The following is a 17,789-nucleotide window of genomic DNA, read 5'->3' as shown; positions in this document are numbered from 1 at the left end:
TCCAACAAGTGAAGACACCCTCAAACCCAATCAACATATCTACAAACACGCCCGCATAAAGTGCATTCAAAAGGCTCAACCTCACCCTTTCCTCCATGTCTAGTATCAAGAATGCGAAAATTGATCAAGCAGTCTTACTTGGATATGAACTGATTTCAAAATTTTAGCATCACTGAAAGTGTCTTAAGCAGAAAGGCTGCAGAATTTATCAAGGAAACAAAAACAACATTTCTGGCTCGACTCTGTTGGATCTCATCACCAATTTGCAAAAATTAGTTTGAAGAAAAATAAGGCAAGGTTTAAGTTCCATTGAACTTATCATGTTCATTCTGGGAATTAAGGTCTCAGATAAACTCATAAAGCTTGAGACTTTACTTCTGATGAGAGCTCAAAAGAATATGAGATAGGTCTTGAAAACAGGATGAAACTGGATTAAGTCTCAGATTCTATAGTAGGCTGCCAAATAAGATATTTAAATTATCAAATCAAATTTGCAAAAATTTGGCATCAATGAATGATGGTTCAAACATGTTATGACATGAGATGGTCAATCGTGGGAGGATTTAGGAGTATAGACAAATGTCATAAAGTAGCATTGGTCAGGGTTCCACGAAAATCATAATATGGAATAATAAAATCACATCAATGAATTCATAAGTTTGTGAAAGGCAACCAAGGTCAAAAGAACTTTAAAAAGAATCAAGTGGATTAAATTCGTTAAGGCAAGGTACAAAATATAGGCCTTAATTTTGTTTTGTAGAAAGAAGAGTTCCACTATGGAAATGATACATATAGGGAAACTGAACCAAAAAGAATTTTACTCTGTAAGAAAGAACTTGACACGAACATGGTTACAAAATGAAGAGCTGAACAAAAGTTCGAAGATGAATATCCCATAGAAAACATGTCTGCGAAACGTGATTATATTGAAGGACATAACTGCAAGCAGCCTTAGGAACGAAATTCAATAGCAAAGGCTCACAAAGTCAAAATATTGTTCGTATAGATAATTAGTCAAGAAGAATACAATCAATCCAAGTGTCCAAAGTTATGAAGACAACATCACTTTCCAATAACTGAAAGTGAGTTATGACTCAATGGAGGAAAAGAAATAATATGTGTTACTTGCAAAGCATGGGTCAACCAAGGGGTTTAAATAGACAAGGGCTCACGGTTATTCAATACGTATCGAAAAAGAACTTAGAATCCAAGTAAGTACTGTAGATTTAAAATCATTCAAGCTAGCTACGAAGGTCACACTCTCTCGTTCATCCTTCTTAGGCCGAACATGGTAACATCGTTCTACGAAACAGTAGATTCCAAGTTGAGATTCATCATTTTATTACAACTAATAACAGTAGGCGAAAGCCATATCTTCATATATTCTTTGCACATGATAATCGTCATTCTCTTTAAAACGTTGTAGTTATTCTCGCGCTCTCAACATGTTATAACGGTCGCTTTTGTCACTTCGCCACTTTTGACTTAAGATTGGATTTATCTTATTAGATCGCAGGTATGATCTCTACCTCAGTTATAGGATTACATCATTTCACATCTCTTCTTGTCTCGAACGTTTTCTCGTTTGGAACATCTCTTCTGTTTGCATTTCTTCTTTTCTTAATCTCTTTATCATATACTATGTCTTTTCGCATTCTACTTGTTCTTGTCATTCAGGGGGGAAACAATACTAGATCCGTAATCATTCCATAAAGTTCGAGTTCACACCACATATTTCCATTTTTCCTATCACTCGGAAAAGTGATATTGCAGTTGTCAACAACTAAATTCGATATCGTCCAATCTAACATACTTCTTAGGCACTCTAAGTTCACAACACATTTCATCATCTCGTAGATAACAAACTATCACAACAAGTACTATAACACACAACATTTTCGCATCTCAAAGCAAAACACTTTCACACTTCACATTATCATTCAAAACTTTTAAAATAAAAAATTTCCGTTACACTTTCACACTTTTCCTCAAAATTTTCCAATCTTTAAATTTTAGAGTAAAAGTTTTGCTCAAAACTCAAACATACTTGAATATCAACTTTCATCTTTCATGTAAAACAAACAATCAATCGTCCCTCATCAAAACTCATTCTTTTCTCAGACATCAACAAATACTCTTCTCAACTCGTTCTTCATCTTAAGGCTTCCTATGTTCACATGCTTACGTCGTAGTACTTTCACAATTTCCCACACATAACACATAATTACGACATCATGTCACTCATGCTCATGTTTCAATATAATTATAAACATAGCTTTCATACACATGCATACTCTTGCCAAAACATCTTTACCATATCATCACCGATTCAACATTCTTCCAACAATTCAAAACATACCTCACTTTCTTTTGGTTGAGCGTGATGCTTCAGATGTTGAGCCTTCGTGACACTTCTAGTCTAGGGGTACTAATCTAGACTTAAGTTGAAAGAAGACTCTCGGACCAAAGTGAAAGAACGAAGCACTGATACCACCCTGTCACGACCGCCCATACTAGGGTACGATAAACGAGGAGATCGTGACCACGGAATAACAATAAAGACAACATTTAAGGATGACAGTTTATATGAAAACTTCATTAGCTTAAATGAATAATATTTTAGTTTAAAGAAACTTAATGTCATAAATTCATTATTAATTAGCAAAGACTTAGTAAACGATTTTTTTTCAAATGAAGCGGCGGGGAAAAATAAATATCAAAATCCAATTAATTCCCGAAAGAACAAAGGTTTAAGTTTACGAAAAACCAATTTAGAGTAACGAAGTAAACAACGGATTAACGTCTAAAAGTATTTGACATGCCAAAAGTAGTATGAAGTAAAATAAAGTCTTGAGGCATAGATAAAAAATATAGCAGCGGAAATAAGGTTGTAAAGAGAGTCAAGGATGACGCCTATGTATGAAGACACAACCCATCCAAATTCCCTAGGCCGACTCAACATCCATCGCAACATCCCGGTCAACCTGCACATAGGGAAAACATATGCAGGGCTGAGTACTTGTTGTACTCAATGGGCTCATGCCGAAAATATTTTATACAATTATGTCTTCCATACCAGTGATCTCGAGTTTTACATGTAGTTAAGAAATATCATCGAGAACACAAAAACATTTCATAGACTGGCCACTCAAATAATCTCCCCACTTTCTCAACAATCCATCAATCACAATCATCATTCCATGTGCGACGAAAGTGTGGCCACACTATTCGCCCACGAGACCGGCAGACTAGCAAGGAAGGCTCACGATCCCACCAGTGTACACAGCCTGATAGGGTTTGCCGCCCTACTCAGACCCGAATTTGTTTCACAACAAAGCCATATAGCCTAACGGAGCAAGCTCAGACGAACTAGGCATCAGGCAACAATCTCATAAACAAAAACAACATGACATGACATAACAAGTTAAACCACTCTTATAACACCACATCATATTTTCGGAAAATAAAAAGATTTGTAAAAGAAAGCCCACCTCGTTTGCTTAAACAATTCAATATCCAACTTAAGGCAACCCTCGTTCCTCGTGCTCACGTACACACAATAACCCTTTCCAACATCACAACACAAATTAGCCTTCCATCAATTCACTTTTATCATGCATGTCCTATCGTTCCTTTCATCGTTCTCTTAAATTACCCATCCCAACAATTCGTCAACATAAGGAAAACATGCCATAATATTTCTCAATGTGTCACACATAATCACGTCATAGGATACATTCCTTAATCATACATGCATCATATAATTCACCCAAACTTGGCAACAAGTGATATTTCAACATAATAACAAATCTGGCAGAACGGTGCAGTTGGTTTGTAAAAATCACCAAACTTCCATCTGACCTCATATGAAGCTAAAATTTGGGCACAACACAGTAGACACATTCAAGTTCATCCCATTAAAAGTTCAAACCAAAATCATGTCATTTGGCCAGTCAAAACAAAAGTGCAACTCTCGGGTCGGAATAAAAAAACTCTGGCAGTTCAATTGAAAAATTTGACAAAACTTCATCCGATGTACAATGAGGCTAAAATTTTCACACAACACAGAAGACACTTCAAATTTCGTCCAGTACAAAATTCACATAAAAAAGAGGCTATTTGGTCGGTCAAATAGAAAACAAAACTTTCTGGGCGAGAATACAAGTTTTTGGCAGAATTGCGCAGTCAACTTCAAAAATTTATTAAAACTTCATCTTTCGTCAAGAGGGGCTGAAATCTACACACAACATAGAAAACACCTTGAAGTTTACACAGTTAAAAATTTGCACCAAAATAAGTTTGTTTAGTCAGTCAAACACACGTCGGAATCCACTGTCCGAACACCACAGTTTTCAGGTTTAACAATTTCGAAAATTAGGGTTTCTTCCTCATTTATCCAAACACAATTTTTCATGCTTCCCATACACAATCATGCTTAAAAAGTTCTCACAATCCTGTTTTTCATAAATTCACATAGCATTTAACACAATTCATCCACAAGTTTATCCATATACAACCATAAACGCATACACACATCTTTTCTCATGCAACCAATCCATTCCACCCGATTAATTCTTTGATCTACGATCTCTACACTCATTATATTCATGAAGGAATCCAAATCAAAGTTTCAATGGGAAGAGTGAGGAAAAGTGAATCAAATATACCTTTCTTGATCAAAACAAACGGTAGAAACAAAGATTTAGGCGGTTCTTCGGTGAATCTTGAAGTTTCCACTCCAATTGAAGCAAGAACAAGGATGAATGGAGGATTTTTAGAGAGAATGAAGAGAGGGGGGCAAGGCGTGTGAGAAGAGAATGAGGGAGAGGGAGGCGTGTGAAAAATAGTGGCCAGGGTTAGGGTTTAGTTTATTTTATGTATTAGATTTAATTCACACCCAAATAAAATTATTAAATTGTGGGAGAATAAAATAAATTCCCACAATTAAAATACAAGGTAGGCGTGTGTTTTGAGGGGTGGAATTTCGAAAATTGCAATTTAATTGGCAAAGAATTGATTTGGTATTTACTTGGAGAGAAATATATCCACAAATTAGGTAACAAGACAATGAGTATTTCATAAATAAGGGAACCAAATTAAATTAAATCTCCAAGTATGAAATAAAAGGGGAGGGGGCCTGTATTTTGAAGGCATGGAAGGAATAATATTTAAATCCTCAATTAAAAGGGAATAGGATTTAAATTTGGTAATTGTTTTATAGGAAAAGACTCCCATAAAATATGTAACAAATAAATAAATATCCACAAGGAAAATAAAAGCATATGGGGCGTGTGGGATGGAGACACAATAGAAGGAAAATATTCACATCCCCAATTAATTAGACATAGGTATTAATTTGGCATTTATTTGAATAAAACGGGTTCCAGAACATAGGAAACAATTATGATTTCCTCTACAATAAGGAAGAGGCCGAAAATTGGCTTTACTTAGCCACAAGGAAATAATTCAACTCTTAATTTAATTGGGGTGAGGGAATAAAATGTGGCAAGATTTAATTGGATTTAAAATAGCTAAAGGAAATCAACAAGGTACCAATTAAATCAAAGAAACTAATTCATCCTCCTAATTAAAGTAGAGAATATTCGAAACTCACAAAAATAATAGGTTAGAGTTTGAATTTCATGTAGCACAATTTAGGGATAATTTGATTTGGATTTAATTTGGATGAATATCCCAAAACAATTAATTAAATCCAAGAAAGAATAAAATTTCCAATAATTGGAGGGGCCGATAATAGCTACTTTATTTGGCTAGAACAAGATGCATGATCTTATTTAACTTGATTTTCCCCACATTAAAATATAAATAGCACTTCATTCCAATTCCCCCATGAAGATTTATTCCACATAATCAAACTCAATCACGTAGCAACAATTTAAATTTCATAAATGAAATTTCCAATCGACATATATTAAATAAAGGTCACAAAAATTTTGGGATGTTACATTGATCCCTGCTTCTCTATACTAGTCTATAGTATAACGGGTTGAGGGATCTTTGAAACACGAGCTTTGCGTGTCTAACGACTGAGTCTTCTATATTCCCTTGAGTTCCTAGACCTAGTGATCAGGTGGATTCATTGAAGTTAGTAGCTCGACCTTGAACATTAGAACGCACACACTACACACCTACACTTACAAGTCAGCTCTCAATGTATAGGCTTATAACTCACTCTTAAAGTGGGGCTTCACAACTAGGTTATCTAATGCATCTTCTATCGTCCTTACTTCATTCAGACCGCATTCAGCTATTAAGGGAATAAGGTATCAAAGTTGACATGCATCTTATCTTCAATTGCTCTTACTAAAGGGATCTTGCCTTATTATATCCACTTGTTCGTGCGGTACACAAAAACACTAGACCTAGAGACTCCTAAACACAAAAACACATACTGCACTGACTTCCTCCCCCTCCCACTTCACTCAAGCTTGTCCCCAAGCTATCCTGGTGAAGGGGGGAAACAGGGAAGTATGAACAGCACACAACAGACAAACAAACACAAAATAAAACAAACAACACTCATAAACAACACAAACTTCTCACACTTAGACCGAACATCGGGCTAAGTGGGAGAAATTCCAACAGAACAAAAACCAAAACATGCTTGAAAAGAACACAAACTTCTCACACATAGACCAAAGATTGGGCTAAGTAGGAGAAGACAATTATAAACGCAAGCAAATATATACAGAGCATGCCGGGAAAAAAACACACAACATAAAATAACAAATAAACACTCATAAGAAAGAAAATAAAAGGAAAAGGAGGGTTTATTTCGGGGTTTTGCTCCCACGGGAGCCAAACTGCGGTGGAACGTAAGGGCAGGTTACTTTTGCTTTCTTCCTCGCCGGCGACTCTGGTTTATCTATCTCTGTCTCACTTGGTCTAGATATGGTCTTCTTAACTGAAACGGGCTTGGATGCAGATGGGGCCATCAGGGGTTTTGACGATGGTGGGGGATGCTGGAGATGTGAACTTCCTGGCCCAGGCTGCTTAGGCACAGCAGGCAATTTCTCCTTCAGCCATTTTGTCATCATCATCATCAGGTTGACGGCTTCCGCCATGCGATCGCTCTGTGTAGATGACTTTCCCACCAAGACAGTGATGTGCTCCTTGAGGGCCTGCATCTCTTCCCTAATTCTGCCTAGCTCTGTCCTCATCCCGGTCATCTATTTCCGGGTGTCACTGAGTTCCTTGTGCATCACACCCATTTCTTTGCTAACTTCACCCAATTCCTTGCGCATCACACTCACTACCTCTTTCATCGCCTCGTACTAGACAGAGGTCCCCCCCTCAACCTTTGCAACAGAGGTCCCCCCCTCAATATCCGTCATCTGTTCCAACCCCTCTGCCAGATCCGCCTCTTGGCCCTGCTCTTCGCCTACAGTGGTGGCTTTCTCCGGTACGCTTGCAGACGGTTCGACTACTGCATGTACAATAAAAGGTTGGGTAGCCGAATCTTCGCAATCGGTAGCGGTAGGGGTGTGGTGGATGTCGACGCGGCAGGTGTGGCTTTCTCCACCATCGTCGTGAACAGAGCGAAGGCTTTCATTGCCTCTTCTGGATCGCCAAACTTTTTCATTAATTCTGCCATGAACGTCGCCGCGTTGGAATCGACAGATCCGGTGGGGTTCCCTGCATTTGATGCGTTCTCCATGGTCTGATTCTGAAAATTTCACAAAGATCTTGGAAGAAAATTTTCTGGTTAGGGTCAAAAAAAAAAGGTGGAATCGAAAGAGAGAAGTTTGGGGGTTTTAGTGAGAGAAAATTTAGTTTTAGGAAATAAAGAATAAGGAGGGAAAAGAGATATTTAGGTAGGAATGGAAACGGTTTGCAGGCATGATGTAAGCAACCGTGCCCTGAATTTCCACAGCTCCGTTTGCTCGAAGGCCAACAATAGTGTAGAGCACTCTCTGCCCTACTTGGAGTTCCTTGACCCGGAAGTTTTTGTCGTGCCAGAGCCTTGTCTTTTCTTTGTACCACATTGCGGACTCATATGACTCCAGTCTCAACTCTTCCAACTCTTGAAGTTGCAATTTTCGCTCTTCCTCACAAGACTGGGGTCGCATATTAATTTCCTTGACCGCCCAGTATGCTCTGTGCTCCACTCCTACGGGCAGATGGCACATCTTGCCAAAAACCAACCTGTAGGGTGACATTCCAATAGGCGTTTTATATGCTGTCCGGTAGGCCCACAATGCATCTCCTAGTCTCTTACTCCAGTCCTTCCTTGACGGATTCACCGTCTTCTCCAATATCGCCTTATATCCCTATTGGAGATCTCAGCCTGTCCATTAGACTGAGGATGATACGGGGTAGAAAGCCTATGGTGGACCCCATATCTCCTCATCAGAGCTTCTATTGTCCTGTTACGGAAGTGCGTCCCTTGGTCAGAAATGATTGCTCGCGGTACTCCGTATTTGTTGAAGATGTTGGCCCTAAGGAACTTGGCCACCTCTTTAGCTTCACATGAAGTGGTAGCCTTTGCTTCTATCCATTTCGAAACGTAACCTATAGCCACAAGAATATAAGTGTTCCCATATGAAGATGGAAATGGTCCCATGAAATCCATTCCCCAAACGTCGAAAATCTCGCAGACAATCACTGGGAATTGCGGTATTTCATCTCTCTTCGAAATTCCTCCCGTCTGCTGGCATCTTTCACAGTTTTGGTAGAATTCGAAGGCATCCTTGGGTAACGTAGGCCAATAGAAGCCACTATCTAACACCTTCCTCGCAGTTTTTCTTGGTCCAAAGTGACCTCCACAAGCTAGGGCATGGCAATGATTCAGCACATCCCTCTGTTCCCAATCAGGAATACACCTCCTTATTACTTGGTCGGCTCCCATTCTCCATAAATATGGGTCGTCCCAAAAATATTATTTGGCTTCGCTTTTCAATTTCATCTTCTGGGCCCGGGTGATTTCTTGAGAACTGGGTACTTCTCTAGTGACCAAATAGTTTGCTAGGTCTACGAACCAAGGTTCGACGTTCAGTTGACACTTCCCTTTTTCAGAATCCCCTGGACCTGTTACTGCCATTATCTCTTCCCATCTGATGGGTCTAGAAAAATTTTCCATGTAATACAGATGTTCCTTCGGGAATGCATCAGGTATTGCTTCGTCTGTCTCTCCCTGGAAAATCCGACTCAGGTGGTCTGCTATCTTATTCTCCGTTCCTTTCTTGTCTCTTACTTCCCAATCAAATTCTTGCAAGAGTAGCAACCAACGGATTAACCTTGGCTTGGATTCTTTCTTCGCCAGTAAGTACTTAATAGCTGCGTGATCAGTGAACACTATCACCCTCGACCCCAGTAAGTATGGTCGGAACTTTTCAAAGGAATACACGACAGCCAGCATTTCTTTCTCCGTGGTGTCATAGTTTTTCTGAGCTTGATTGAGTGTTTTCGATGCATAAAAAATCACAGAGCTTTTCCCATTAATTTTTTGACCTTGCACTGCCCCTACTGCGTAATTACTTGCATTACACATTATTTCAAACGGTAGACTCCAGTCGGGCGCTCTAATGATAGGAGCAGAGACTAGTTTATCTTTCAATAGCTGAAAAGCTTCCTTGCACTCCTCATCGAAAACGAAATCAACATCATTATGCAACAGATGGGTGAGCGGCTGAGCAATCTTCGTGAAATCCTTTATGAATCTTCTGTAAAACCCTGCATGCCCTAGGAATCCCCTAACTTCTTTCTGATTCGTAGAGTAAGGCAATTTCGAAATCACATCGACCTTTGCTGGGTCCACCTCTATGCTATTCTCTGAGACTACATGCCCCAGGACGATTCCCTTGGGTACCATGAAGTGACATTTTTAAAAACTGAGGACTAAATTCTTCTCCCGACATCTCCTCAACACTGTATCCAAACTTGCTAAACAGAAATCGAAAGAGTTCTCATATACGGTGAATTCATCCATGAAAATATCGATACAATCCTCCAGCAGATCCGAGAAGATGCTCATCATGCAGCGTTGAAAAGTACCTGGCGCATTGCACAGCCCAAACGACATCCTTCTATAAGCATACGTGCCAATAGGGCAAGTATATGTAGTCTTCTCTTGATCTTCGGGATCTACATAGATCTGGATGTATCCATTGTACCTGTCAAGGAAACAGAAATATTGCTTACCTGCCAACCTTTCCAGCATCTGATCAATGAAAGGTAGGGGAAAATGGTCCTTCCTGGTCGCTTCATTCAACTTCCTATAATCGTTGCACATCCTCCACCCAGTAACTAGTCGAGTGGGCACCAATTCGTTCTTGTCATTTTTAACTACCTGTATCCCTGACTTTTTAGGTACCATATGGACCGGACTAACCATTCACTGTCTAGTATAGAGTAGATGATTCCCAGCGAAAGCAGCTTCAAAACTTCCTTCAGAACTTCCTCTTTCATGTTCGGATTTAGCTTGAGTTAGGGATCTCTACATGCCTTCGCACCTTCCTCCAGCCTAATGTGGTGCATGCAAAGATCAGGACTGATCCTCACTAGGTCTGAGAGAGTCCATCCTATTGTCTTCTTATTCCTTCTAATTACCTCCAATAACTCCTTTTCTTGTTACTTGGTCAAGCTTCTGATTACTAGAAATGTCTCATTTGCTTCTAGATAAACATACTTGAGTTCTAGTGGAAGCGTTTTCAATTCCTTCATGGGAGTGCTTGTTTCCTGGGGCAAGGGATCATTTTCTTCATCAGTTTTCATTCCCTTCCCAGACCTGGGAGTAGTTTCTATACTTGCCACATGAGCTGATCCTCTTGACCTAGCTGACTCCGGATTCGTGCAGAACTCTGAAATAGCTTCGGCCAGCTCCTCATCTGTCAAATCCCTTGTGTTCATTACCTTGCACCATCCATCTACCTCTCTGTCAATAGAGTGACTTAATTCTGAATTAACCACCTGCTCCTGCATCAACTCAGTCTCAAGATATTCCTGGACCAGAGGGTTAATCACATCGATAGCATGCAAATTTTCAACATCTAATGGTTTCTTCATTGCTTCATCGATGCTAAATGTATATTTCTCCCCATTATAATCCAGGCATATGGTCCCATCAAAAACATCAATTATGGTCTTAGCGGTCCGGAGAAAAGGTCTTCCTAGGAGAACACCGCTAGACTAAATAGATTCATTATCACTCATTTTGATAACATGGAAGTCGGCCGGATACAGAAAATCATGCACTTTGACAATAACATTTTCTAAGACTCCTTCTGGACAAATGCACGACCTATCTGCCAATTGGATAATCACCTTTGTATCTACCATCCCTACTCCTACCAGCTTCTTGTAAATGGAAAGCGGTAAAACATTTATCGATGACCCTAGATCACACATGGCATGCTCAATGTTTACATCACCGACGGAAATAGGTAAGGTGAACATACCTAGATCAGTGCATTTCGAGGGCATCCTTCGCTTCTGAATTACTGCTGATACATTTTCTCCAATCAGAATCTTCCCACTGGGTCTGGTCTTCCCAGCTATGAACTCCTTAATGAACTTACTGCAAACCGGCAACTTCAGAGCCTGCATGTCACGACCGCCCATACTAGGGGTACTACAAACGGTGCGATTGTGATACAACATGCCAGGATAGCCTTTTATGAAAACTTAATCAACTTAAAGGATGAAAAACTTTTTTTTTGTTTTAAAGAAGCTTAAAGTTATAATTTTACTATTAAATAAAAACGACTTATGATAAACACTTTTAAAAGAAGCAGCGGAGAAACAATAAATATTAAAACTCAATCAACTCCTAAGAAAACATTTAGTTTAAAGAGCGGGAGACATCATTTTCAAATAACATTGTAAATACTCGTTTCAAGCCTGACACAACCAAAACATACTCAAACATAGTACGGAAAAGATTAAAGTGTGAAACATAGCTAAAAAAAAACATAGCAGCGAAAATAAGGTTTAAAGAGAGTCAAGGATAATGCCTATGTATGAAGACACAACGCATCCTAAGGCCAACTCAACATCCTCCGCAACATCCCGCTCAACCTGCACATAAGAAAAATAATATGCAGGGCTGAGTACTTGTTGTACTCAATGGGCTCATGCCGAAAACATTTTATATTAGTTATGTCATCCATACCAGTGATCTCGAGTTTTATATGTAGTAAGAAATATCACGAGAACACAAAAACATTTCAATTCTGGCCAGACAATTTATCTCCCCACTTTTCACATCATTCCATCAATCACAATCATCATATCACAGTGCGACGAAAGTGGGGCCACACTATTCGCCCATGAGACCGGCCGACTAGCAAGGACGACTCACGATCCCACCAGTGTACACAGCCTGATAGGGTTTGTGGCCATACTCAGACCCGAATTTATTTCACAACACAGCCCTATAGCCTAACGGAGCAAGCTCAGACGAACTAGGCATCAGGCAATAATCTCACAAACAAAAACATGGCATGACATAACAGTTAAACCACCCTTGTAACACCACGTAATATTTTCGGCAAATAAAGAGGTTTGAAAAGAAAGCCCACCTCGATTGCTTAACAACACAATTCCAACCTATGCAACTCTCGTTCCTCGAGCTCACGTATACTCAATCACCCTTGCCAACGACAACACAATCAGCTTTCCATAAATTTATGTTATCAAGCATGTCCTATTGTTCCTTTTTATCATTTCCCTTAAATTACCCATCCCATTATTCATCGACATAAGGAAAAACATGCCATAATATTTCTCAACGTGTCACTCATAATCACGTCATAGGATACTTTCCCAAATCATACATGCATCATATAGTTTATCAAACTTAGCAACAAGTGATATTTTCACATAACAACAAAACTGGCAGAACTGCGTGGTTGGTTTGTAAAAATCACCAAATATTCATCCAACCTCATATGAAGCTAAAATTTGATCACAACACAGTAGACACATTAAAGTTCATTCAGTTACAGTTTCACTCTCAAATCATGACATTTGTTCAGTCAAAACATTTATACAACTATCTGGTCGGAACATAAAAATTCTGGCAGCATTGCGCAGTTCATTTGAAAAATTCACCATATATTCGTCCGATGTCCAATGTGGCTGAACGTTTTACACAACTCAGAAGACACTGCAAATGTTCATTTAGTTCAAGAATCACATCAAACGGAGGTCATTTGGTCGGTCAAACAGAATACGAAACATTCTGGGCGAGAACACAAGTTTCTGGCAGAATTGCCCAGTCAACTTCAAACATTTATTAAAAATCCAATTTTTTACCAAAAGGACTAAAATTCACACGAGACACAGAAAACACCTTGAAATTTACTCAGTGAAACTTTCACATCAAAATTCAATCGTTTGTTAGGTCAATTACACATCAGAAACTGCTGTTCGAACGTCACAGATTTCAGGCTCACAAATTCGAAATTAGGGTTTCTTCCTCAATCATCCAAATACATTTTTTCATGATTATAACACAAAATCATGCTCAAAAAGGTTCTCATTATCATTTTTGCACATAAACTCACATCATTCACCGAAGATTCAAATCAAACTTCACATAAACTCAATCAAAATCGCATAATTATCAAAGTTCTCATGCAAACACACTTTCCCACCGATTAAATTTGCGATCTATCATTCCTACACTCACTATATGCATGTAGGGTTCAAGAACAAGGATTATATGAAAAGATTGCGGGAAAGTGAATCAAATATACCTTTCTTGATGAAAACGAATCGGTAGAAACAAGAATTGATGCGATTCGTCGGAGACTCTTGAAAATTAACTTCAACGGATGCAAGAACAAGGATTGAAATGATGATTTTTAGAGAGAATGTGTGTGGGGGAGGAGAGGCGTGTGAGAGAGAGAGGGAGAGATGAGAGTGGCGGAAATTTTGAGGGAATGGGGGCTAGGGTTTAGTTTAGGTGATTATATAGTCCTAGGTTTAATCCCACAAAATTAATTAACTGTGGAGGAATAAAATAGAGGCCAATAATTAAAATCCCACAATTAAAAAGAAGGCATAACTTTCAAAATTTATGGCCGGGAATTAACAAGGAATTATTTGGTATTTACTTGGAGAGAAATAGATCCACAATTTAGGAAATAAAACAATGAATATTCCATAAACAAGGGAACAAAATAAATTAAATCTCCAAGTAGGAAAAATAATGACGGGGCCGAAAATTCAAGGAGTGTGCACAAGAAAATTATTTAAATCATCAATTAAATAGAATAGGATTTAAATTTGGTAGTTTCTTTATAGGAAAAGACTCCCATAAATTAGGTAACAATTTTAATCTACTCTACAAAATAGAGGGGGCCGAAAATTGGCTTAATTAGCCACAAGGAATAATTCAATTCTTAATTTAATTTGGGTGAAGAAATAAAATGTGACATGATTTAATTGGATTTAATTAAAAAGAAGGGAATCAATAAGGCACCAATTAAATCAAGGAAAAATAATTCATCCTCCTATTAAATAGGGGGTTTTCGAAAACTCCAAAAGCATAGGTTAGAGTTCGGATTCCATGTTGTACAAATTAGGGATAATTTGGTTTGGATTTAATTTGGATAAATATCCCAAAATAATTAATTAAATCCAAGAAATGTAATACTATTTCTAAAAATTAGGAAGGGCTGAAAATTCCAATGAATTGGCTCGAAAAAATATATGCATGATCCTATTAAATTATTTCCCCACATTGGAAAATATAAAAATATCAACCACTTCATTCCACATCACCCACGACAATTATTTCACATAATTCAGTTAATCGCATAGAAATAAAAGTTTCATAATTGAAATTTCAAATCAACTTATTAAATAAACATCACAAATTTTTGGGATGTTACACTGCAAGAATGGTAAGTTGATCGTCTCACATAAACAACTCGGAGAACTTTTATTTCAATTTATCTTCTAACTCCCACGTGGCTTCCTCGGGACCATGGTGTTTTAACAACACCTTCACGGACGCTATTGACTTGTTTCGCAACTCTTGTACATTCCGATCTAGGATTGCCTCTGGCCTTTCCTCGTAGCTCACATCAGGGGTTAGGATCACTTACTCTTGATGAATCACATGCTTGGGACCGAACACGTACTTGCGTATCTGTGACACATGGAACACGTTGTGCACGTTCCCAAAGCTGGGAGGTAACGCCAAGCGGTAAGCTACAGGACCTACTTCATCAATAATCTCGTACGGTCCTACAAAACGCGGTTCCAGCTTGCCTTTCACTCCAAACCTCACAAATCCTCTCGTCGGGGATACTTTCAAGAACACTTTGTCACCAACGTCGAATTTGATTTCCGTTCGACGCACGTCAGCATACGACTTCTGCCTATCTTGAGCTTCCTTGATCCTTGCATGGATTTGATGCACAATTTCGGTCATCTCCTTTATAGCGTCGGGTCCTAACATCTTCTCTCGCCAACTTCATCCCAATAGAGTGGGGATTGACACTTCCTGCCATACAAGGCTTACGGAGCCATATCGATCGTCGCTTGGTAGCTATTGTTGTAGGCGAATTCAACCAACGGTAGAACAGTTTCATAACTTTCCCCTCGATCTAAGACAACGGCTCGCAGCATATCCTCAAGCGTTTGAATCGTCCTCTCTGACTGTCCGTCCGATTGCGGGTGATAAGCAGTGCTGAAGTTCAGTTGTGTGCCCAATTCACGTTGCAAACTCATCTAAAACTTTGATGTGAACTTCGTATCGCGGTCGGACACAATGGTCTTTGGCACTCCATACAAACGCACAATCTCATTCACGTAGAGTTTTGCTAATTTGTCCGCGCCATAAGTAACCCATATGCACCTTCACGCCCTTGGCCATGCACGATGTGAAGTATAGGTCGGCTGTAGTCAAAGCAGAGTTGGCAGTCCCATCAAATTATAGCTTATGAAAGTCTGAGCAAAACGCAGGATTCGGTTCTCGATATGGAAGGCCTTCGAGTAGCTGGTCTTAAATTGTCCCACTTTCGGATGCGTGACAAACTCCCAAGCAGACTACGGTTTGAATCCAGGAGTGTACTTTGGTGGTCCCACCACGCGCTCATTCCAGATACCTTCGTTGTCTTCTGCGCTGGTAAACAAACCCAGTCGGAGGGACCAGTCCCTGACGCTCATTTCGTGTTCCTCTGTAAAGAGTCGGAAAGTAATTGAGTCCGCATCCAAATCAGTGGTGGTCTTCAGTCAGAAAGTAGAGAAAAATTCTCTGGCCAATACTGTTGGTACCTCCGCGTCACTATGTTTAAGCAACCAATCAAACCCAATTGCGCTGATGTACAGACGAAACTCCTCATCGGAGTCTATCTCCTCCAACTCCTCCCTAACATATCGTTTTCCGGACTTTGCTAGCTTTCCAGAACCACATCTCTCTTTATACGTTGCCGTTCTCTTGGGATCCTCGAACTTCCCCATCGCTTCCAGTAATCCCTTCGTTATCCAGACTTCAGCTAGCTCAAAATTCAACACCTCCTCTGGTTCATCCAACGCTTCCTCTTCATACATGCTTCATGGAGTAGGGCCAACTCGGTCCTTGGTGAATGGAACTTGAGTAGGGGATGGGAGTGTTGCATCAACAGATTTGCCCTCTATAGTCTGCTTGGACTTCTTGACCTGGGAAGTAGCAGCATGTTTGTGAAGGGGTTGGCAGCGGAAGTGTGCATAAATATCCGATCACATGAATTTGATCTATTTTGCAGATTATTCAGACAAATTCTATTCGCGCAATTATCACATGTATCATGCTCATAACTTGAATTAAAACATGCTTTAGCATATAAAATCCCTAAAACATGCTTACTACGGAATTAGCCTATTTACCTCGTTGAATCAATCAAGAGTCGATGATGGCTTGCTCCGTCTCCACGTGAAGATCTTCAATACAAGACCTCGGATCTTCTGACTGGTATCCTGGACTATACGCTGATATTTTTGTGGGCAAATCTCACCAACGTACTAGGACTCGAATAATGGAAGACAGAAACTGCTCACGGAGGAGGCACAAATTTCGAACTCTCTCTATAGAGGGGGACGAAATTTTTATGTAGAAAAAGGTGTTTTCTATCTCCTTTATTCTCCTATTTATATTAAGTCACAAATTGGGCCCAGTCAGGGATCTAAGGAAGAATTGGATCAGGCCTCACCCAATTAGCTTTTTACTAATTAAATTGAACCCACAATTTAATGTAAGCTTATATTGGAATATTACAAGCAGCCACTACAGAAGTAATATTGCACTGCCTTTCCAAATCCGAAATTACAAGTATTTCGGGTTTCCTTTATTTGCGTTCAATTCATTTCCCGCGCTTAAGATAGAAACATCCATTAATTAATTAATGTCTGCTATGGACTTAATTAATCAAACTCGACCTCTTCAGATTCAATGGACTGGGCAGGGTTAACTGGTTCCTTCTCGTACGGTACTTTCGCGGATGGAGAAAGTGAGGTTTCATCAAACTTGCCCCCAGCGGCCTTCTTCGACTTCTTGACCAAGGAAGTAGCTGTATGTTTACCCTTCCTTTTCCTCTCCGCCGCCTGGCGGCGCTCCTCCTCGTCTCTAGGTCCAGGAGAATCTGCCTTCTCCGTTCCCGTAGCCACTGGATCCAGTACTTCTCTATCAGCAGGCTGGGCTGTATCATCAATCTTGTCCAACAGGCTTCGTCTAGCCTGCCGCCTAGTTTCCTGTTTGTCCACCGGCGAAACCATTTCTTCCGGAACATCAGTCAGATCTACCACTAGATTTTCCTCCCCATCGACGGGTTCCGGTGTTT

General features: G+C 39.6%; 1 protein-coding gene across 1 annotated transcript; it reads right to left on the bottom strand.

Moving 5' to 3' along the window:
* Positions 1-8,260: 8,260 nt before the first annotated feature.
* LOC121803997 lies at positions 8,261-10,428 on the bottom strand. Its single transcript, XM_042203557.1, has 4 exons — positions 10,352-10,428; positions 10,059-10,133; positions 9,830-9,903; positions 8,261-8,532 (listed from the first exon to the last, which is right to left on the bottom strand). Exons 1-4 carry the CDS (start codon positions 10,426-10,428, stop codon positions 8,261-8,263), a joined length of 498 nt encoding a protein of 165 aa, XP_042059491.1.
* Positions 10,429-17,789: the final 7,361 nt, after the last annotated feature.

Source organism: Salvia splendens, chromosome 5 (genome assembly GCF_004379255.2).
Source record: "Salvia splendens isolate huo1 chromosome 5, SspV2, whole genome shotgun sequence".
NCBI classification, from domain to species: Eukaryota; Viridiplantae; Streptophyta; class Magnoliopsida; order Lamiales; family Lamiaceae; genus Salvia; species Salvia splendens.
Note: the sequence above shows the minus strand (reverse complement) of the source record. Positions and strands in the feature narration are given on the sequence as shown.